The sequence below is a fragment of the Malaya genurostris genome, chromosome 3 (genome assembly GCF_030247185.1).
Source record: "Malaya genurostris strain Urasoe2022 chromosome 3, Malgen_1.1, whole genome shotgun sequence".
Classification (NCBI taxonomy): domain Eukaryota; kingdom Metazoa; phylum Arthropoda; class Insecta; order Diptera; family Culicidae; genus Malaya; species Malaya genurostris.
In genome coordinates this window covers 73,235,665-73,258,854 of record NC_080572.1, presented here as the reverse complement: position 1 = coordinate 73,258,854, position 23,190 = coordinate 73,235,665, and the positions used below count along the sequence as shown (strand labels likewise).

At 38.9% G+C, this 23,190-nt stretch overlaps 6 protein-coding genes and 1 pseudogene across 6 annotated transcripts; 4 read left to right on the top strand and 3 right to left on the bottom strand.

Moving 5' to 3' along the window:
- Positions 1 to 507: 507 nt before the first annotated feature.
- LOC131433840 (uncharacterized) lies at positions 508 to 9,394 on the bottom strand (annotated as a pseudogene).
- Positions 894 to 1,797, top strand: LOC131439632 (histone H3). Its single transcript, XM_058610887.1, has one exon. The coding sequence runs from the start codon at positions 1,223 to 1,225 to the stop codon at positions 1,631 to 1,633; it is 411 nt and encodes a 136-aa protein (XP_058466870.1). The 5' UTR covers positions 894 to 1,222; the 3' UTR covers positions 1,634 to 1,797.
- On the bottom strand, positions 2,306 to 3,124 carry LOC131439634 (histone H2A). Its single transcript, XM_058610890.1, has one exon. It carries the CDS (start codon positions 2,678 to 2,680, stop codon positions 2,306 to 2,308), a length of 375 nt encoding a protein of 124 aa, XP_058466873.1. The 5' UTR covers positions 2,681 to 3,124.
- LOC131439636 (histone H2B-like) lies at positions 2,932 to 4,233 on the top strand. Its single transcript, XM_058610892.1, has one exon. It carries the CDS (start codon positions 2,932 to 2,934, stop codon positions 3,304 to 3,306), a length of 375 nt encoding a protein of 124 aa, XP_058466875.1. The 3' UTR covers positions 3,307 to 4,233.
- Positions 9,395 to 9,546: 152 nt separating the features above from the next.
- Positions 9,547 to 10,010, top strand: LOC131439633 (histone H3). The gene has a single exon (XM_058610888.1). It carries the CDS (start codon positions 9,573 to 9,575, stop codon positions 9,981 to 9,983), a length of 411 nt encoding a protein of 136 aa, XP_058466871.1. The 5' UTR covers positions 9,547 to 9,572; the 3' UTR covers positions 9,984 to 10,010.
- Positions 10,011 to 10,615: 605 nt separating this feature from the next.
- On the bottom strand, positions 10,616 to 11,093 carry LOC131439635 (histone H2A). The gene has a single exon (XM_058610891.1). The coding sequence runs from the start codon at positions 11,091 to 11,093 to the stop codon at positions 10,719 to 10,721; it is 375 nt and encodes a 124-aa protein (XP_058466874.1). The 3' UTR covers positions 10,616 to 10,718.
- Positions 11,094 to 11,324: 231 nt separating this feature from the next.
- LOC131439637 (histone H2B-like) lies at positions 11,325 to 11,801 on the top strand. The gene has a single exon (XM_058610893.1). The coding sequence runs from the start codon at positions 11,345 to 11,347 to the stop codon at positions 11,717 to 11,719; it is 375 nt and encodes a 124-aa protein (XP_058466876.1). The 5' UTR covers positions 11,325 to 11,344; the 3' UTR covers positions 11,720 to 11,801.
- Positions 11,802 to 23,190: the final 11,389 nt, after the last annotated feature.

Genomic DNA, 23,190 nt, shown 5'->3' with positions numbered 1-23,190 from the left:
ATACATTCATCTCATGTAACACATTTTCAATATAGTTCGGTGCGCTTTGTGTTTTTTCTACTACAGATAAGATTTCAATTATATAATCGAATGTTACCAAACAAATCATGCAAAAAAACCGATTTTGATAAAAAAATTGTTTTACTTTGTCTTCAAAACCAAAGACAGTACCCTTTTCACTCACCACTTTTGCCGAAAATCTGCATCATAAGGAAGAAGAAAAAGTGCTAGGGCATATCAGAATATATAAACTCTATTGTATAATGAGTCACCGATCCAAATGGACGTACTCTGTCTAATAGTCTACGCAAAGTCATGCCTTCAGATACAATTCTTTATTCTATAGATAATAAAACAAAAAAAACTTTTCCCGTCTGTAAGATACAATGTAACGCAATGAATAAAAATGATATGAAGAATTAATAACAGTAGCATTGCAACGCGGTTATAGTTTTGCAAAAGATGGAAAGTTTTGTTCTACTCTATTCAAAACTAAAACAAAGGCAATTCCAGAATAGATCTTTATTTTCATTTGGTGGCCCTTAAAAGGGCCGTTTGTAGGACAATATCGGCTTTGATAATTTAACCGCCGAAACCGTACAGAGTGCGTCCTTGGCGTTTCAGCGCATAGACGACATCCATCGCGGTAACGGTCTTTCGCTTGGCATGTTCAGTGTAGGTCACAGCATCCCGGATAACGTTTTCCAGGAACACTTTCAGCACACCACGGGTTTCTTCGTAGATCAAACCGGAGATACGCTTCACTCCTCCACGACGGGCGAGACGACGAATGGCTGGTTTGGTGATTCCCTGGATGTTATCACGAAGAACCTTACGATGACGCTTGGCGCCTCCTTTGCCGAGTCCTTTACCTCCTTTGCCGCGGCCAGTCATTTTCGTACAGTAAATTGATGAGTTGTTTCTCTTAGAGTGCAAATCGAAAACTGAGATGTGGATTGCCTACAAGCGAACGTTTTTATATGTTTTTCGTTGGTAGCAACCTCACTGATACTCATACATATGCAATCTACACTTAGACATTCCATACACTCGTCCCCTTCTATATACTTTATGCAACAAACAGCAGATGTTAGAATATTGAAAAGGGCGCGAAATTCCAGGTATCAGTTTGCCTTCGTTTAGGGTATAAAAGGGATCAAGCTTTAAAAATATCGTTAGTTTGAATTTACACTTATCGCAAGGATAACAGAAAAAAACTACAATGGCTCGTACCAAGCAGACCGCTCGTAAGTCCACCGGAGGAAAGGCTCCTCGTAAGCAGCTGGCTACGAAAGCCGCTCGCAAGAGTGCGCCAGCCACCGGAGGCGTTAAGAAGCCGCATCGCTACCGGCCAGGAACCGTCGCTCTGCGTGAAATTCGTCGTTACCAAAAATCCACGGAATTGTTGATCCGAAAATTACCATTCCAGCGTTTGGTTCGTGAAATTGCTCAGGACTTCAAAACCGATCTGCGTTTCCAGAGCTCGGCCGTGATGGCCCTGCAGGAAGCCAGCGAGGCTTATTTGGTTGGTCTGTTCGAAGATACCAATCTGTGTGCCATCCACGCCAAGCGAGTGACCATCATGCCGAAGGATATTCAGTTGGCACGCCGCATCCGCGGAGAACGCGCTTAAATTCAACATTCAACTGACATCAAACATATCAACGGTCCTTTTCAGGACCACTGCATAGTTTAATGAGAGTTTTTGCTCGATATTTCCATTTTAAGTGTGATTGATTAAATTCAATGAAGTTAAGTAATAGTGAAACTTATGGTTTAGAAAACTGTACTCCTCTGCAAACATAATTAAAGCTGCACCATCGATAATAGTGCGACATTTTTGCCAATGAAAGTTGTAATCAGATTTAAATTATGACACTCTAAATGCTGAAACAGGCAGACGAAACCCTAAAACTATCAATTTCTATTAAAACTTCATTCAGATTTATCTTAACTTTAACCGGAATAAATTTCATTTCACATAAACAATCAATAGAATAAGAGCCCAAAAATATTTCATCCACGTTTCAATAGCACATACGTGATGTTTATGCTGCTTGTATTCACATATTTGGCTGTTTCAATGAAAAAGATTTTTTGTAACTCGTTTCTGAGCAATAGGCATCTGTTAGATTGTGGCTTGTATGTTTAATTATGTAAGACTACGATTCAATACAAGTATTAGTGAATCTGTATTGCAAGACGAATTTGAAGATTATGAATATTCAAATTAATTCTTTGTATGAAAAGAATGGTCGCCCTGAAAAGGGCGTTTTGTTCAGTTTGAGTGCTAATATGCTTTCATTTAGGCTTTCTTTTCGGTCTTCTTGGGAAGCAGCACGGCTTGGATGTTCGGTAGCACACCGCCCTGAGCAATCGTAACACCAGATAACAGCTTGTTCAACTCCTCGTCGTTACGGATGGCCAGTTGCAAATGGCGCGGGATGATTCTTGTTTTCTTGTTATCGCGAGCAGCATTTCCTGCCAATTCCAGAACTTCAGCAGCGAGGTATTCCATCACAGCTGCCAGATAGACAGGGGCTCCTGCTCCGACGCGTTCGGCATAGTTTCCTTTCCTCAGCAGACGGTGAATTCGGCCCACAGGGAACTGAAGACCGGCACGATTTGAGCGGGACTTTGCCTTTCCCTTAACCTTACCTCCTTTACCGCGTCCAGACATGTTTTGTTAGATTTTCTATAACCGTTCTGTCACTTCCAACCGAAAATTTGTTCTGATGCTTGAAGCCCGGAAAGACCCTTCTTATATACCAATTTCGAAGTGCATTATTTACTACTGGGGTGAAATCGGGAGGATGAAAATGAATAAGGGATGGGCATGTGTTAGTTTGGAATCAAGTATAAAAGACGTGGCAGATTGCGTTTCAACATCACTATATTTGAAGCATTTGAAAGTACAATACAACAATCGAGATGGCACCGAAAGCTAGTGGAAAGGCCGTTAAGAAATCCGGCAAAGCTCAGAAGAACATTGTGAAGGGAGACAAGAAGAAGCGCAAACAACGCCGTAAGGAAAGCTATGCTATCTACATCTATAAGGTGTTGAAGCAAGTTCACCCGGACACCGGAGTCTCGTCGAAAGCCATGAGCATCATGAACAGCTTTGTCAATGATATCTTCGAACGTATTGCTGCCGAAGCTTCTCGTCTGGCTCATTACAACAAGCGTTCTACGATCACGTCTCGCGAGGTTCAGACAGCCGTTCGCCTGCTGCTGCCAGGAGAATTAGCGAAACATGCCGTTTCGGAGGGAACAAAGGCTGTCACCAAATATACCAGTTCCAAGTAAATTCTTCTGACCAATAATTTTAAACATCGGCCCTTTTCAGGGCCATCAATTTGTTACCAAAGAGTTGGACTGAATTACTTCATTACCGCTTATTACATTTCATTGTTTCGACATAATATTCATGTATAGTAGAACGGGGTGTGGCGGCCAGTCAGTGGGGCGAGGCAGTGATTTGTTTTTAAAATTCACGGAGTTGCACTGTTCAACAAAATTTTAGTTTTCTCGGTGACGTAATTTCTTAGAAACATTATATTTAGGAAAAAATCGCTCGCCGATCTAAGATTATCGTTCTTTATTATTTATAATCATTCGAGTTTGGGTTATATAACAAAAAGTCCATAAAGCGTTTTTAGCAGTAAAAGTTGTCCTGAATACGATGATATAATCAGTTATGATATAATCAGTTATGATATTTTTGATATTCTCAATATTTCGATATTATTGAATGTTTGCGAAAAATAATACACGTGGGGCGAGGCAGCCACACTACGCGCAATACGAATGACTAAACGCTGTAGTTTGTTGATTTGTGCTCGGCTTACTCATTAACAAGCGAGAACAATGTTTTTATATAAGTATTTTTTTGTATAATTTCCAGCTCAAAAATGATTAAAAGCACCATAGCAGTTTATGTATTTGAGAATTTTCTGTTGCAAAGTGACCGAAGTGGCTGCCTCGCCATACATTTTCCCGATTCATCGGAAAAGCAGTGTCTCCGAAAAATGGTCGAAATGAACATTTTATACAGAGTTGTTCTCATACCTGTTCCGACACAAATATACGGCTTAACAAAGCGATTGTTGAGCATCCAAAATTTTTTTATCATCAGCCCACAACAGGTAAGCATTCAGATTGTCAATACTATGTTACTACCTATATCAGTATTTATATATTTGTGACACACACGACAAATCAAAGGAGTGTATGAATCCCATGTACGAAAATTGTCAAATGTAAGGGAATCAATTCTTATGTCATTAGTCTAGCCACCTATTCAACTAATTATTCGATCTACAATCAACGGATCCCGATGGAATCTGAGTCAATATCACAGCATAATTGAAGCCAAACAAACACACATAAAGCTTTATTTTGATCTCGGCAAAAAAGATGCCGAAAGCGAACGACAAAGTGATATTTGACTGAAATTTCGGCAAAGATAGCTTTTTCCAAAATACTCGGATTATTATATCCGTAATTTCTTTCAAAGGCGACGAACATCTCGGCAATTTATAGTCTTCTCGAAATCGAGAACTACTTATCAGATAAAAAATAACGAGAATTTAAATTCAGTTGTTTCGAAGTTTACCGAGATGATCTTGGCATCTTGGAAATAATGTGTATATAATACTCCTACTATAGCCACAAGAAAATGTAATTTTTTTATTCTTCGAGCCAATGCATCGAACCGAGGTAGCAGATCTCACTCTAACTTAAAGTTTTCGGGAAATAGATTAATTGTGGGGTTGAAACGGTAACGGAAAAAGTTGCCGTATGCTAATTATTTGTTTTTGGCTTTCTCATTTAGAAAGGTTATGCAATTACTTGAAAAACCGACTAGAAAAAATTGGCCCGGAGGGCCAAGTGTCATAAAGACAGTCCCAGAAAGTATGGACGCAACCAAAAACCGCTGCCATTTAGCAATGGTTCAGAATCTGTTAATTTATATGGCTGCGTCCTGTTGTTTACTCTCTTCTCTAACCACTTGTGCAGTTGTTTATTCGTTTTCATTAGTTTGTTTCGAAATGCGTGGACTTTCAGCAAAACAATGTCGAAAAATTGTGTACAAATGGTGCACAGAACGCGGACTGTCACTGAGAAAGATAGCAAAAATGGAAGGAGTAAGTGAAAAAGCCGTGCGAAATGCAATCAAGAAGTTCGGTGAGGATAACACCTTCGAGGATAAACCGAAAACGGGTCGAAAAAAACGGTCCTACTAACCCTCAGTTGGACAAACGTATACTAAAGGCGATCGAGCAAAAGAAGGAGGCTTCAGTTCGGAATGTGGCCAAAAAAGTGGGCACTTCGAAAAGTCAAATGTTCTTCGTGCTAAAGAACATTTTAATCTTCGAACCTATAAGAAGCAGAAACAACCAAAACGTAGTCCGAAAGGGTTCGAAAGCTGTACAATACGATTCTTGCTGGAAATTTGAACTGCATAATCATGGACGACGAAACCTACGTGAAACTCGATTAAAAATCCTTGCCGGGACCACAATATTATACGGTGCGAGAAGGCCAAGTGTTAAACCAGTCCGAGACATCGATTGAAGTCGAAAAATTTGGTAAGAAAGCTATGGTCTGGCAATCAATTTGTAGCTGCGGTAAGATTTCGAAACCATTCATCACCACTGCTTCAATGAACAGCGAAATATACATCAAGGACATGTTTACAAAAACGACTTCTACCCATGATTCGAAGCCACAAGGATCCTGTTGTCTTCTGGCCCGATCTTGCTTCTTGCCACTACTCGAAATCAACGGTAGAATTGTATACTACCAAAAATATCACTTTCGTCCCAAACGACATGAATCCACCAAATTGCCCACAACTTCGACCAATTGAGGAATTTTGGGCATTAACGAAGGCACATCTTAGGAAACATGTCTCGGAAGCCGAAACTATTCAACAGTTCGAAAAAGATTGGAAAAAAGTGTCGCCAAGAGGTCTGTACGGAATTTAATGAGGAACGTTCGCAAGAAGGTGCGCCAGCTAGTTTACAATGGCTAAGTAGCAAATGTTGAGAATAATATTCTGTTGTTGTAGTCTAATATTATCAGTATATCGAATAAAATTTGAATATCTAACACTTGTGAATTATTTACAGTGAAATCAAAGCGCGTCCATACTTTCTGGGACAGTCTTTATACCATTCGACTCAGTTCATCGAGATGAACAATGTATGTGTGTATGTGTCAAATAATCTCACTAGGTTTTCTTGGAAATGGCTGAACCAATTTTGGCAAACTTAGATTCAAATGAAAGGTCTTATGGTCCCATACGGAGTTCCTGAATTTCATCCGGATCCGACTTCCGGTTCCGGAATTATAGGGTAAAGTGTGTACACCATCACTTAAACCGGGGAAACAGAATACGTAAATTTTTTTCTATACTGGTCTCAAAACTACACAAATTGATAGCCATTATCAGTAGGCCACTAAACAAACCAATTTTGGCTTTCCTGGTTCCCGGTCTTCGGTTGCAGAAGCACCGGGAATAGTGGTCATATATTTATAAACGAATATCACTCACTTCTCTCAGAGATGGTTTGACCTATTTCCACAAACATAGATTCAAATGAAAAGTCTTATCATTTTTATCCGACTTCCGGTTCAGAAGTTATAGGGTAAAGTGTGTTGAATATTGTACACCGTCACTTAAACAGGCGAAACAAAAACCGTAAAAAATGTTGTAAACTGGGCTCAAAACCCTTATTCCCACACTTAGGCTGAAATGAAAGGTCTTATGCTCCTACCAAAAATTATTGCATATTTTCGGATACAACAAACATTTAAATTGTCATTTAGAGTGCAAAGGTAAAATTGTATTAAATCTTAAAAATTTGAATAAAAACTAGTACAGTTTGTACGTCATGTCAGTTGGTGGCCGTACGAATCGACTTCGAATATACCGGTTCTCGGGTTCCGGTGCCGGAAGTGCATATAATAGTGAATCCACTTCGTTTTCTTAAGAATAACCTACGCGAGCAAAGTATTGTTTCATTCTGTATGTTATACTAGTTAATGCACAAGCAATCCCTTGGTTTTTTTTCAAAAATCGAAGAGAAAATTTTTGAATAGAATACCACAATATTATACATGAGAAAGGCATCATTACACCGCTAGTTTTTTAAAGGTAAGGTAAGATAAAAATCTATCTAAATATTTCTTGAGCTTGATTAACGTAAACTTATAACAAATAAGATATTTAGATATTTTAATGAGAAAGGATCAATATTTTTCATGTAAAACGGTGAAAACATGATTTCTCGTGTAGAGAGATTTTGTAGATTCGAACAGGTAAGTAATAAGTCTACAAACCTAGGACTATTACTTATTGATTTCGAGACAAAAGTATTACTTGCACGTTACCATAGTTATAACAAGGTTTCAGGCACGATTTTCAAACGATGTTATTAAAAGTGTTAATACACGGAAAGACAGAAATCAGCATTTTGGCGAAAAAACTAGTTGATTTTCTGATTTTAGTTAGTTATTTTTTGAGACAATTTAAAATATCTTACTTTTGCTAATTTAGATTTTTTAATTCCAAATCCCTTAATAATAATAAAATATTAGTTGAAATGGCTATTTTTTAGTTGAATTCACCAATTGAACGTGCTGTTATTTCTTAGCTACGGCACACTTCATTTCCATTCCACTAATTTTTTAGTTGAATTAGAGAAATAAAACGTTGTTTTCGACCAACATGGATGGTGGAATTGGCTTCTGTAATTTGCGGCTATATGGCGCTCTGTCACTGAAAAAATGTTAACACCGTAATGACTACTAGATGGCACACTACCATCGAAAAAAATTTCAGTCGCGGTTGTCTTTTCTATATTGGCAGGTATGAATACGAAGTTGTATTGGAGAAAAAGACATCACGAAACATAAACTACTTTTTGAAAATTTTTCTTCTAAATCGCTGTTTTCTTCATTCGACTTCGCAAAATCGACTCTTTCACTGAAAACTTTGAGCACTCGGAAAACAAAAACCGAATACAAGTAGCACACCGGACGGCGTATCTCGGAAGGTTGGAAGATACAAAAAACATCATTTGACATATACAATTAGAGTGCAACATTCGAAACTCACTTTACTGTTCCGCGTAAAAACATTATTACGCACAATCGCTTCAAATGCGGACAAATTCTGAATAAATATACTCTCCACTAAGAGTTGACGTCATTTTTACAAATCGGTTTAGAAATTCATATATGGATATATCGTAATACATGCGAAAAACATCTAAACAATTTGCAAGCAGTTTCAACAAAACTGTCCTTATTTGCTTTTTAATGAATTGTTTTGCATTAACACTTCTCATGAGTTTTTGGCAAATAAACTTGTTAATAAAATCCATTTTATTTTTGTTTTCTTTGTGCTGTCCTTCAGTAATGATGGTGACAGATAAATAGAAACGAATTTTCTGATTGTAATAACAAAATTAGTTGTCAATGAGAATTTCATGTTGGATTGAAATATTGCTGGTTTGTGTCCAGGATATTCGCCAACTAAACACATTCTCTAAATATAAGAGTTTTTTCAGCAAAGTGAATTCTCAATTTTAACTAATTTTATAGTTATTTTGAAAATTTTGTTGTTAAAATCAACTAATTCAAAAACAGTAATACGAATTAGACGCAGAGCTAATTTCGGTCATTCCGTGTAGCTATAACCGAATATGAAAAATCATCACATAGCATACACGTTCGATGCGCGTTGTATTTTTTTAAGATGGCGACCTATTTGTGATTTTTATAACTGAAATTTTTATTTTGACACTTTAAGTAATTAAACTAAAAACGTCCGGCTGGACGGAGCATTCTGAAATAGTTCTTTATCTTTTATATGGTGGCCCTTAAAAGGGCCGTTTGTAGGACAATATCGGCTTTGATAATTTAACCGCCGAAACCGTACAGGGTGCGTCCTTGGCGTTTCAGCGCATAGACGACATCCATCGCGGTAACGGTCTTTCGCTTGGCATGTTCAGTGTAGGTCACAGCATCCCGGATAACATTTTCTAGGAACACTTTCAGCACACCACGAGTTTCTTCGTAAATCAAACCGGAGATACGCTTTACTCCTCCACGACGGGCGAGACGACGAATGGCTGGTTTGGTGATTCCCTGGATGTTATCACGGAGAACCTTACGATGACGCTTGGCGCCTCCTTTGCCGAGTCCTTTACCTCCTTTGCCGCGGCCAGTCATTTTCGTACAGTAAATTGATGAGTTGTTTCTCTTAGAGTGCAAATCGAAAACTGAGATGTGGATTGCCTACAAGCGAACGTTTTTATATGTTTTTCGTTGGTAGCAACCTCACTGATACTCATACATATGCAATCTACACTTAGACATTCCATACACTCGTCCCCTTCTATATACTTTATGCAACAAACAGCAGATGTTAGAATATTGAAAAGGGCGCGAAATTCCAGGTATCAGTTTGCCTTCGTTTAGGGTATAAAAGGGATCAAGCTTGAAAAATATCGTTAGTTTGAATGTACACTTAACGCAAGGATAACAGAAAAAATACTACAATGGCTCGTACCAAGCAGACCGCTCGTAAGTCCACCGGAGGAAAGGCTCCTCGTAAGCAGCTGGCTACGAAAGCCGCTCGCAAGAGTGCGCCAGCCACCGGAGGCGTTAAGAAGCCACATCGCTACCGGCCAGGAACCGTCGCTCTGCGTGAAATCCGTCGTTACCAAAAATCCACGGAATTGTTGATCCGAAAATTACCATTCCAGCGTTTGGTTCGTGAAATTGCTCAGGACTTCAAAACCGATCTGCGTTTCCAGAGCTCGGCCGTGATGGCCCTGCAGGAAGCCAGCGAGGCTTATTTGGTTGGTCTGTTCGAAGATACCAATCTGTGTGCCATCCACGCCAAGCGAGTGACCATCATGCCGAAGGATATTCAGTTGGCACGCCGCATCCGCGGAGAACGCGCTTAAATTCAACATTCAACTGACATCAAACATATCAACGGTCCTTTTCAGGACCACTGCATAGTTTAATGAGAGTTTTGCTGGACATTTTCATGATTAGTAGGATTGAAAAAAATCAATGGAGTTTTGTTGATTTAGAAAACCATTCAACATTTTTTGAATTGCACCGACAACAGAGCAATAGATTTTTGTTCCAATGTAATTTTCAACCAAATGTGCCATCACACCTGAACATTAGAAACTGTGAGACATGATGTTGTCAGTATTGGCGGTAAGATATCAACAAAGTTAATTTTAGGAAGGAAAGAAGTGCAGTTGTTTTTGTTTGATATTTCATCTGCAAAACTGTTATGTTTACGCTACATATTTATGAGTTTCAAAAACAGTTTTGTTACTTTCGAAATAAGGTAATTTAATCATTCTGTTTCAACGGACTTCGCACTCGATTCTTAGCGTGCAGAACCATGGTATAGCTAGGCTTATTGGCATTGAAAATTCACCCTGGTCTACCTGAATATCGACTGGCTTCTAGGTCTAGCGCCCTATGCATTGAGCCAACTCAGAGTAGAAACTATTTTCAACCATGTTACTGAAAACGATTCGTCATAAATGACTTATGGATCTAGACGCGCATGCAATATAGAGTAGAGTTTATGAATATTCGAGTTAATTCTTTCTGTAAGTAGATTGGTCGCCCTGAAAAGGACGTTTTGTTCAGTTTGAGTGCCAATATGTTTCCATTTAGGCTTTCTTTTCGGTCTTCTTGGGAAGCAGCACGGCTTGGATGTTCGGTAGCACACCGCCCTGAGCAATCGTAACACCAGATAACAGCTTGTTCAACTCCTCATCGTTACGGATGGCCAGTTGCAGATGGCGCGGGATGATTCTTGTTTTCTTGTTATCGCGAGCAGCATTTCCTGCCAATTCCAGAACTTCAGCAGCGAGGTATTCCATCACAGCTGCCAGATAGACAGGGGCTCCTGCTCCGACGCGTTCGGCATAGTTTCCTTTCCTCAGCAGACGGTGAATTCGGCCCACAGGGAACTGAAGACCGGCACGATTTGAGCGGGACTTTGCCTTTCCCTTAACCTTACCTCCTTTACCGCGTCCAGACATGTTTTGTTAGATTTTCTATAACCGTTCTGTCACTTCCAACCGAAAATTTGTTCTGATGCTTGAACCCCGGAGAGACCCTTTTTATATACCAATTTCAAAGAGCATTATTTACTACTGGGGTGAAATTGGGAGGGTGAAAATGAATAAGGGATGGGCATGTGTTAGTTTGGAATCAAGTATAAAAGACGTGGCAGATTGCGTTTCAACATCACTATATTTGAAGCATTTGAAAGTACAGTACAACAATCGAGATGGCACCGAAAGCTAGTGGAAAGGCCGTTAAGAAATCCGGCAAAGCTCAGAAGAACATTGTGAAGGGAGACAAGAAGAAGCGCAAGCAACGCCGTAAGGAAAGCTACGCTATCTACATATATAAGGTGTTGAAGCAAGTTCACCCGGACACCGGAGTCTCGTCGAAAGCCATGAGCATCATGAACAGCTTTGTCAACGATATCTTCGAACGTATTGCTGCCGAAGCTTCTCGTCTGGCTCATTACAACAAGCGTTCTACGATCACGTCTCGCGAGGTTCAGACAGCCGTTCGCCTGCTGCTGCCAGGAGAATTAGCGAAACATGCCGTTTCGGAGGGAACAAAGGCTGTCACCAAATATACCAGTTCCAAGTAAATTCTTCTGACCAATAATTTTAAACATCGGCCCTTTTCAGGGCCATCAATTTGTTACCAAAGAGTTGGACTGAATTACTTCATTACCGCTTACTACATTTCATTGTTTCGACATAATATTCATGTAGAACGGGGTGTGGCGGTCAGTGGACAGTCAGTGGGACGAGGCAGTGATTTGTTTTTAAAATTCACGGAGTTGCACTGTTCAACAAAATTTTAGTTTTCTCGGTGACGTTTTTTTTTTTTATCTTGTTTTTGTGTATTACATCAACATTTTACAGTACAAGTGTTTTGACCCTTTGGCCTTTCATCTTTGTTGTTCATACGATTCGTTATTAATAATAGGTGTTTTAGTTACTCTTGTTTTACATACTAATGTTTAATCATAATATTTATTTTAATTATTTATAAAATGTCTACCTACTTATAACTATCCCTAACCTAATACGTACAAATTTTGAATTATTTGTATTTCAGAGATTGAGCACCTCTCTTCAAATTTCGTGCAGTATTGTTCGAATTTTTGTTCTAGTATATCCAGGGAGGCCATCTCATGTACTTCACTAGTCCTTGTCCAAGGGGGTAGATTTAGAATCATCTTTAAGATCTTACTTTGAATGCGCTGAAGCCTAAGTTTGTGTGTTCGTGCACAGCCCCGCCAAACAGGGACTGCGTATTCAATTGCGGGGTAGATGATTTGTTTATAGACAGCCATCTGATTCTTCAGGCATAGTTTAGATGTTCTTCACATCAGCGGATACAGAGACCTAATGAGTATACTGCATTTTTGAACGATTTTGTCAACATGTGACCTAAATATCAGATGTCTGTCAAAGGTGAGTCCTAGATAGAAAACTTCGTCGGACCATTGGATGACCTCATCACCGAATCGTATTCGGCATTCGTCTGATGGAACAAGTTTTGGAGATCTTGAATGTGGAAACAAGATGACCTGAGTTTTTGCTGCATTGATCACAATTTTCCAGCTTGTAAAATATTCTGTTAAAGCGTCCAGACCTGTCTGTAGTTTATTCTTTAGAGCATTAATGACACGACCTTTGTAAAGAATGGCAGTATCATCAGCAAATTGTGACAGAACACCACCACCCGGAAGAGGTGGGATGTCTGATGTAAAAATGTTGTATAGGATGGGACCTAGGATACTTCCTTGGGGTACACCAGCAGGAATGGTAAATCTTTCTGAAAGTGCATTATTCAGAGAAACCTGGAATGCTCTATCTGCAAGATAATTTTTGATAATTTTAATAAGATACATGGGAAAATTATACCGATGCAGTTTGAACACCAGTCCATCGTGCCACACATTATCGAATGCCTTTTCAATATCCAATATTGCCATGGCAGTCGTTTTGGACACTGATTTGTTTTGCTGGATGACGTTGTTAACCCTTGTGAGTTGGTGGATGGTGGATCTTCCTTTCCGGAACCCAAACTGTTCTTCCAGAAATATATCCTGTTCATCTGCGAAAGCAAGAATTCGCCTTTGTATTGACTTTTCAAACAGCTTGGATAGGGCAGAGAGTAAGCTGATGGGCCGATAGCTCTTGGAAAAGGAAGGATCTTTCCCCGGATTCAAAACTGGGATAACTTTAGCTAACTTCCACATTGAAGGGAAGTAACCAAGCTCCCAGCACCTGTTAAAAATTTTAGCTAAGAAGACAAATGAGCGAATACTCAAATGTTTCAGCTCAATGTTGAATGTGTTGTCGAAACCGGGGGCCTTCATAGTTTTGGATTTTTTCACAAAAGCCATCAGCTCATTCGCTGTGACTCTACTTTCCTCAGGAACCAAGCTGTCTGATTGGTCAACCTCAGCTACGCTATCAGCAACGGCTCTTTCATATGGACTAACAATGTTAAGTCCTAAATTGTGAGAACACACAAACTGCTGGCCTAGCGCATTTGCCTTCTCTACTGGTGTAATTAAAGGTATTCCTTCTGCGTCCTGGGGTGACATCAGAGGAGGAATAGGCTTCGGTTTTTTCTTAAGTACCTTCGTTAAGGACCAGAAGGGCTTTGAATGTGGGAGAATTTCTCGAAGCTTTTGCTGGAAGTTCCTGTTGCGAAGCTCAGATATCCGTTCCTGGATTATCCTAGTTAAGTTGTTATAAGTAGTCTTCCTATCTAGGATGCCAGTTCGTTGATACTGCCTCCGGTAGATATTCCGAAGTCGGATGAGTTTCTTGGTGACACTGTCGATTTGAAGAGAGGAACTCGGCATATGTTGTACTGGAACTGTCCTATCACGAGCGACTGTGATTGAATGCTGGAAGGAAGATAGGGCTGCATCGATTTCCATCGGGGAATCAAGTGGCAAATCGATATTAATAAGTTGGTCGGCGATTTGTTGAAATTGGACCCAATCGGTGCGATAATAGTTCCTCCGAGGTTGAATAGGCACTGTTTCTGGTGAAGATCCCAACGTCAATATTACTGGAAAGTGGTCAGAAGAGAGCTCGTAGAAGACAACCGGAGAGCTGTCTATGGCGATGTTGCAGATGAATATATCCAAAATGGAATGAACTCCCGATCTGGAAAGTCGCGTTGGTTGATCCGGAGCGAGGATGTTGTATTGTCCAGCTTCGTAATCTTCGGCAAGTACGAATCCGTTTCGATTCTGTCTTCTGTTTCCCCACAGCTCATGCCGTGCGTGCAGGTCCCCAGCAATGATGAATTTGTTCTGTCGTCGAGTGAGCATAGCCAGATCTCGCTTCAATGATGCACACGTACCATCTCGAAGATTTGTTTGTTTGGGGCAGTACGCTGCAATGATGATGATGGGTCCCATCGTCGTTGTAATCTCAATTCCGATGGCTTCTATGAGTTGCAATTTAAAGGCTGACAGAAGCCTGTGCTGAATGGATCGTTTAACGGCAATGGCAACTCCCCCTCCTCTGGTAGTTGTCCTGTCGAGCCTGTGAATCCTGTAATTGGAAATAAAAATAGAAATTTCAGGTTTAAGATGAGTTTCAGTTAAAATAGCAATATCGGCATTCTTCTCTTGAAGAAAGTCGGACAATTCAGCAGTTTTGCTCCTGAGTGAGCAAGCATTCCAATTTACTATAACCAACTCATTTTATTGCATATTCGATGATGAATTTGCCTAAGGCGTTGATTTGATCTAACCGCGTTCTGCAGTTTCGTAGTTTTGTTGTCATTGTTTCAAAAATGACGATCAGTTGTTCAGCAGAGAATAAATCACCAGAGTCATCCTTTGCTTGTGGTTGATTATTGCCCCATCCAGGAGGGATTCTTGAGGAAGATTCTTTTTGAGATCCAGCGGCTGAAGTCTTTGGATTGCTGCGAGGAAGTGGCGGCAAATTCGGAATATCCCTCTTCGTTGGGAGCCGTGGGAAATTAATTTCATCCTTCTGTGGAACATTCTTGCGCGTTGATTGTTTACGGGATGCCTGTTGTCGAATTTTTGTGAACTCAGCACGTTTGGGACACGATTTGCTAGTAGATGGATGGTCGCCATCACAGTTCACACATTTTACAGCGATGTCATCTAGTAGGCAATCATTGGTATTGTGTGGTTCGGCACATTTCCCGCACCGACTTTTCATGTGGCAATTCCTCGCTCCATGGCCGTAGTTCAAACAGTTCGTGCACTGTGTGACATCCCGATGTACCGGTTCATACTTTTGCCATTCGATGATTATGTGAAATAACGATTTAATCGTTTTCAGTTGACTCATGGTGATGGAGCCCTTCTCCAGATGAATCAGGTACAGTTGATCTCTAAACTTTTTTTCCGTATTATGTCGCTTCATTTTGAACACCATCATAGGCTTTAGTCCAGCCTCCGACAGTGCCTGCTTTAGTTCGGCTTCCATCATGTCGGGTAGTCCTCGAAGTACAACCTTCATAGGTTTGTTGGCGGCAATATCGTGTGTGAAGTATTCCACTTTTGTCTGCTTCAGATAACATTCCACTCCTTTGTAGTGGTTCAAAGCCGGAACAGTTATTTTGTAGCCTACAGTACATAAACGGATTGTTGCCTGTAGTCCTTTGCTGATCAGCGTGTTGAAATCCGAGCGTAGAGTTGGTGGGAAGTAGAGATGGTCGGGTATCGGGTATTTTACCCGAAACCCGACCCGTACCCGTACCCGACGGGTTTTTGGTCGGGTACGGGTAAAAATTTTTATTTTCGATCGGGTACGGGTCGGGTACGGGTAAAAAAAATTTACTGCTTACTCGGGTACGGGTCGGGTAAAAAAATTTACTACTCACTCGGGTACGGGTCGGGTACGGGTAAATTTTTTTTTCTGATCGATTACCCGAGCATTTGTACTTCACATAAATATGTTTACACGTTGACGAGAATTTTTTATTGCAAAACAGTTGTTCCGAAAAATAAACAATTTGATTCAAGGGGTTTTGACATTCGCGCCTAGAACCAGACCTGAAAACTGGCATCTTTTTCCAGAAAAAAACATTTCTTTTCTTCATTTAAAAAAAACGATCAATCATAGTTACGTGAAAAGTTATGTGAATATTTTCCACCCTACTTTTTTATAACATATTTAATAAGATACACTGCCTTAGCTCTAAGATGTTGCGGTCAGACCCTACTTTCCACGTAGGTTTTAATGGACTCCCATTTTTTTTGTTACAATTATAGAGGCTTTAACATTAATGTCATTCACCTCTTCGGGCCAGAAAAACTTTCTGACCCTATGTGCGGGGTTGGGAATCGAACCCAGGCGGGCTCCCATTTTAAAGCTGTTTAATGCACAATCCAGTAAAAATTATTTGATTAATATATAAAATGTAGTGTAGTACTCATATCACATTCAGATACCAGAAAACTGTTATTTTAAATATTGGTTGGAGATTTTCAAAATTTACATATAAATCATTAGGATTCTAACCATAAAAACATGAACATTTATTTCAGAAAATCTGCATAGAAGTTCTTCTTATTCTTCACTTCTGGGTGGTGTCACCTCACTTGAAATGACACCGATTGATGGCACAGCAAGTTGAGCTATATTGCCAGTTCGATGTCAACATTTCATAAGGGCACATAAACCAATGAGAGTTTCTCTTTGTTTACTTTCTCTTTTGTGAATATCTCCTTAATTTTCACGTGTACCTACAAAGTACCTACAAATGTTCAAACTACTAACACTTGAAGGACTCACAGTTCACCATTTTCAAAATTGAATTTTTCACACCGGGAATACACGTGAATTATTCGATGTTTGGTCAATTCACGTAAACGAACCGATGATACTCTATCAATTTTAGGGGATGTTCGTGATTTTTCAAGTGATTCTAATGTGAATTTTTATTTGTGTGTCAAGATAATGAGCACGCTTACTTGTGGTTCTAAAGAATTGGATCAAAAGTCGCACTGTTTCGTAAAAACCATACCTACCAAAAATTGAATAGAATGGGTATTACGACATTTTGTATAAATATGCTTCTCGAAAAATTTGAGTAGATATTACTCCCTTTTGTTGACATTTGTAAATGAGTATAAAGTACCAAAGACATTGGAAATCTATTCATGCTTCACAGTGTATTTATATCACAAACGAATTTCCAGACATGACAGTCACGATCTTTTTTTGGCGCACATCTACGGTCCTCCGTGAAACTGGCACCAATGGTGATAAATTGGTTGCACTGCTGAGTTCCCATCATCGCATTCATAATGCCAATGTCAAACCGTGAGAACCCTTTCGATACGTTAGCTCATTTGTATATATTGAGATTTCATGGCACACTTTGGTCGAAATGATAACAATGCAATTAATCTCGCGCTCCACCAAGCGGTGAGTGCGGTCATTTCAGAAGACCGGGAACGGACCAGATTTTTATTTAATACTAGCTGAATTACCCGGCGTTGCTCGGAAATTTTTCGTGAAGGGATGACCGAAAAAACTTCTCGAAGTTGTCCTGCTTAGTGAAATACTCTTGTAGTGAAACATAACTTAGACGGAACCCCGATCGAACAATACTCCGTTCATGTTCAAATTGCGAATGATCAGTGCCCCATCTCAGATCTCTCAATAATCATAAATTTCATTTCTCGACAAACCTCATTTAGTTGCTAGAAATTTGTCAGTGAACGTACTACAGATCTCCTTCATGATTACCCTGAGTAGTGTAGTAAGTATCTATGCTTTTCAAAAAATATCGATTCCCACCTTTGGTACATGTGCCAAACTTGATGGCGATTCGTTTAGTTGTTTTGTAGTTATGCTGAGACTTGAATACACTCACGTTCATAAACAGACAAAGACTATTTTCCCTTAGTTCTTTGAATTCCCCGCAAAATGGAACCAGAACTTTTAAAATTATTTAAAGAAAAATACGACCTTGAAATTCTTGCCACTCTCTTGTTTTATAAAAAATGGGAGAATAAAATTTATTTTCAAAAACCCTCCTTCTAGTCTAAATGTCGATTCTCTAAGTTGCGCAAAAAGTATCTATGGTCTTCAAAAAGTATCGATTCTCGTCAAATTAAATAAATTTTTTCATGACCCCTGTTAAGGATAGTTGCTACGCTCTCCCCCTTAAAAATACCCTTACAACTATCTCTGAAGAGCAAAAAGCACCTATGCCAAGTGTGATAGCAATCCGTTAAGTAGTGTCGGAGCTATGCCGTTACATCCCCCTTTTTAAATGCACTTGCTACATCCACTCCCCATATCTATCATATCTAAGGTATTGAAAATGTTTGCATGATCTTCAAAAATTATCGATTCTTGTCAAATTTTTGAATTTTTTTTCATGCCTCCTCCTGTTAATGATAATTGCTACGCTTCCTCACCTATAATAATACCTTTATGACTATTTCTGAAGAGCAAGAAATAACTGTACCAAATTTTATAGCAATTCGTGCAATAGTTCCGGAATTATGCCGTTACAAACATTACACTCCTTTTTTAGAGGCACTTACTACAGCCTCTCTCCACAGAATATCCTTATAATCTTATCTAAGTTGTGCAAAAGTGTCTTCAAAAAGTACCGATTTTTGTCAAATTAGATAATATTTTAATGACCACCTTTGTTAAGGACACTTCCCACGCTCCCTTCCCCCATGGAAATATTTTTATGACCATCTCTGAAGAGCAAGAAGTACATGTACCAGGTTTGATAGCAATCCGTTAAATAGTTTTGAAGTTATGCCATTACAAACATTACACCCTTCTTTTAAAGGCACTTGCTGCATCCATCCCTCATTAAATTATATCTACGGTATTCAAAATGTTTCTAAGATCTTCAAAAAATATCGGTTTTCATCAAGTTACATGAATTTTTTCATGACCCCTCCTTTGTTATGACACTTGCTACGCTCCATCTCCCCATAAAAATACGCTTATGACCATCTCTGAAGAGCAAGAAGTACATGTGCCAAGTTTGATAGCAATCCGTTCAGTAATTCCAGAGTTATGTCATTACAAACATTACACCCCCCTTTTTAAAGGCACTTACTACATCCACCCCCCATATAATCATATCTAATACATGCAAAATGTTTCTATGGTCTTAAAAAAGTATCTATTCTCGTCAAATTAGTCAATTTTTTTCATGACCTCCCCCTGTTAAGAACACTTAATACGCTCCCTCCCCCATTAAAATATCCTTATGACCATCTCAGAAGAGCAAGAAGTATCTGTGCCACGTTTGGTGACAATCCGTTCAGTAGTTTCGGAATTATGCCGTTTTAAACACTACACCCCCCTATTTAAAGACACTTGCTACATCCACCCCCATATAGTCATATCTACGGTATGCAAAATGTTTCTACGGTCTTCAAAACGTATCGACTCTTGTCAAGTTATATGAATTTTTTCATGACCCCCCCTTGGTAATGACACGTGCTACGCTCCCTCCCATATAAATATACTCCCTAAACCATCTCTGAAATACAAGAAGTACCTGTGCCAAGTTTGGTGGCAATCCGTTCAGTAGTTCCGAAGTTATCGCGTTACAAACATACAAACTTACATCCATTTTTATATATATAGATTTGTAAGCACTAGAGATGGTCGGGTATCGGGTATTTTACCCGAAACCCGACCCGTACCCGTACCCGACGGGTTTTTGGTCGGGTACGGGTAAAAATTTTTATTTTCAATCGGGTACGGGTCGGGTACGGGTAAAAAAAATTTACTGCTTACTCGGGTACGGGTCGGGTCGGGTAAAAAAATTTACTACTCACTCGGGTACGGGTCGGGTACGGGTAAATTTTTTTTTCTGATCGATTACCCGACCATTTGTACTTCACATAAATATGTTTACACGTTGACTAGAATTTTTTATTGCAAAACAGTTGTTCCGAAAAATAAACAATTATATTCAAGGGGTTTTGACATTCGCGACTAGAACCAGACCTGAAAACTGGCATCTTTTTCCAGAAAAAAAAACATTTCTTTTCTTCATTTAAAAAAAAACGATCAATCAAAGTTACGTGAAAAGTTATGTGAATATTTTCCACTCTACTTTTTTATAACATATTTAATAAGATACACTGCCTTAGCTCTAAGATGTTGCGGTCAGACCCTACTTTCCACGTAGGTTTTAATGGACTGCCATTTTAAAGCTGTTTAATGCACAATCCAGTAAAAATTATTTGATTAATATATAAAATGTAGTGTAGTATCACATATCACATTCAGATACCAGAAAACTGTTATTTTAAATATGGTTGGAGATTTTCAAAATTTACATATAAATCATTAGGATTCTAACCATAGAAACATGAACATTTGTTTCAGAAAATCTGCATAGAAGTTCTTCTTATTCTTCACTTCTGGGTGGTGTCACCTCACTTGAAATGACACCGATTGATGGCACAGCAAGTTGAGCTATATTGCCAGTTCGATGTCAACATTTCATAAGCGCACATAAACCAATGAGAGTTTATCTTTGTTTACTTTCTCTTTTGTGAATATCTCCTTAATTTTCACGTGAACCTACAAAGTATTCGTGTAGAATGAAAGATAATATCTCCATGTTTCCAACATTACCAAATATGTAACGAACGTTTGTATAATAACGTAGATATAGTCGAAAGAGAAAGTAAACAAAGAAAATCTGTCAATTGTTTTTAGACCCTTTTGAAATGTTGACGTCGAGTTAATTTACGTTTCTTTTCACTGAAAATCTCGATGCGTGACAGTCGCAAAAGTACGGGTGAAAATCTTTTCACGCGAAATGCTCAAATTTTCACCGTGTTCACTCGTTGAGGGTTCTAAGGGAGGTGGAACAGAAGTTCAATGGCTGTAAAAACCACCAGCTCCCGTTAACATCGTTGGTGTGGGTTTGTGAGGCTTACAAAACGGGCATATTTGACAGATTAATTTAAATCAAAATGATAATTCATTTTGCTTTGCAGTAAAAAAATGTAACCAAAAAAATTTCTCACAAATCTTCAAACTGGTCAATTCACGTACTCTATTAATTTTAGGGGATTTTCGTGATTTTTCAAGTGATTCTAATGTGAATTTTTATTTGTGTGTAAAGATAATGAGCAAGCTTACTTGTGGTTCTAAAGAATTGGATCAAAAGTCACACTGTTTCGTAAAAACCATACCTACCCAAAATAGAATACAGCGGGTATTACGGCATTTTGAATAAATATGCTTCTCGAAAAATTTGAGTAGATATTACTCCCTTTTGTTGACATTTGTAAATGAGTATAAAGTACCAAAGACATTGGAAATCTATTCATGCTTCACAGTGTATTTATATATTTAAATGTAAACAAGCATTTTATTGTATTTTACTTTCAAACTAGAGCCTGATACGCTCTATCTAGCTCGCTATCTAAAACACTATTCTTTCCATCCTGAATTTTGGTAAACTTTTTACTACTCATTCGGGTCGGGTACGGGTACAGGTAATTTTTAAACGGGTACGGGTCGGATACGGGTAATGTTTTTTATTTATTATCGGGTACGGGTCGGGTACGGGTAATTTTTTTTTATTATTGATCGGGTACGGGTCGGGTACGGGTAATTTTTTAAATTTTTAATCGGGTACGGGTCGGGTACGGGTAATTTTTTTTGCTGATCACTCGGGTACGGGTCGGGTTCGGGTATAAGAATTTCTATACCCGACCATCTCTAGTAAGCACATACATGTCTTTATTATTTGTCTTTGTTTATATGTTTAAATGTAAACAAGCATTTTAATGTATTTTACTGACAAACTAGAGCCTGATACGCTCTATCTAGCTCGCTATCTAAAACACTTTATTTTTTCCATCCTGAATTTTGGTAAACTTTTTACTACTCATTCGGGTCGGGTACGGGTACAGGTAATTTTTAATCGGGTACGGGTCGGGTACGGGTAAAATTTTTTATTTTTTATCGGGTACGGGTCGGGTACGGGTAATTTTTTTTTATTATTGATCGGGTACGGGTCGGGTACGGGTAATTTTTTAAATTTTTAATCGGGTACGGGTCGGGTACGGGTAATTTTTTTTGCTGATCACTCGGGTACGGGTCGGGTTCGGGTATAAGAATTTCTATACCCGACCATCTCTAGTGGGAAGCCCTTCAGGTAGAAAGGCGGCATTTTTTCCTTCTTCTGCAGTTCCTCTTCGACATCAACTGGCAGATCAGCATATTGGTTTTTACTCAGCAAACGGTCGTTTACCTGTACATCACTTGGCTTCAGACGCTTAGCATCCTTTGGATCCTTCTCGGATCTATGGCGGTTTTTACCCATAGCTTGGGTAGGTAGACAACTGCGAATGAAAAATAAAACAAAATCGAAATTAGTCGTAGTAGGTTATTCGTCTATCCACATCGAGTGTTAGATGACGAATTCTCGGTGACGTAATTTCTTAGAAACATTATATTTAGGAAAAAATCACTCGCCGAGATTATCGTTCTTTATTATTTATAATCATTCGAGTTTGGGTTATATAACAAAAAGTCCATAAAGCGTTTTTAGCAGTAGAAGTTGTGCTGAATACGATGATATAATCAGTTATGATATTTTTAATATTTTCAATATTTCGATATTATTGAATGTTTGCGAAAAATAATACACGTGGGGCGAGGCAGCCACACTACGCGCAATACGAATGACTAAACGCTTTAGTTTGTTGATTTGTGATCCTGAACATCATCTTTTGTTTGCATAAACTATAGTAACTAGGACTCGGCTTACTCATTAACAAGCGAGAACAATGTTTTTATATAAGTATTTTTTTGTATAATTCCCAGCTCAAAAATGATTAAAAGCACCATAGCAGTTTATGTATTTGAGAATTTTCTGTTGCAAAGTCATCGAAGTGGATGCCTCGCCATACATTTTCCCGATTCATCGGAAAAGCATTGTCTCCCAAAATAGTCGAAATAAACATTTTATACAGAATTGTTCTCATACCTGTTCCGACACAAATATACGACTTAACAAAGCTATTGTTGAGCATCCAAAATTTTTTTATCATCAGCCAACAACAGGTAAGCATTCAGATTG

Bases quoted from the DNA above. Each gene is read 5' to 3' on its own strand.
- LOC131439632 (XM_058610887.1), top strand. From the start codon at position 1,223: ATGGCTCGTACCAAGCAGACCGCTCGTAAGTCCACCGGAGGAAAGGCT.
- LOC131439634 (XM_058610890.1), bottom strand. From the start codon at position 2,680: ATGTCTGGACGCGGTAAAGGAGGTAAGGTTAAGGGAAAGGCAAAGTCC.
- LOC131439636 (XM_058610892.1), top strand. From the start codon at position 2,932: ATGGCACCGAAAGCTAGTGGAAAGGCCGTTAAGAAATCCGGCAAAGCT.
- LOC131439633 (XM_058610888.1), top strand. From the start codon at position 9,573: ATGGCTCGTACCAAGCAGACCGCTCGTAAGTCCACCGGAGGAAAGGCT.
- LOC131439635 (XM_058610891.1), bottom strand. From the start codon at position 11,093: ATGTCTGGACGCGGTAAAGGAGGTAAGGTTAAGGGAAAGGCAAAGTCC.
- LOC131439637 (XM_058610893.1), top strand. From the start codon at position 11,345: ATGGCACCGAAAGCTAGTGGAAAGGCCGTTAAGAAATCCGGCAAAGCT.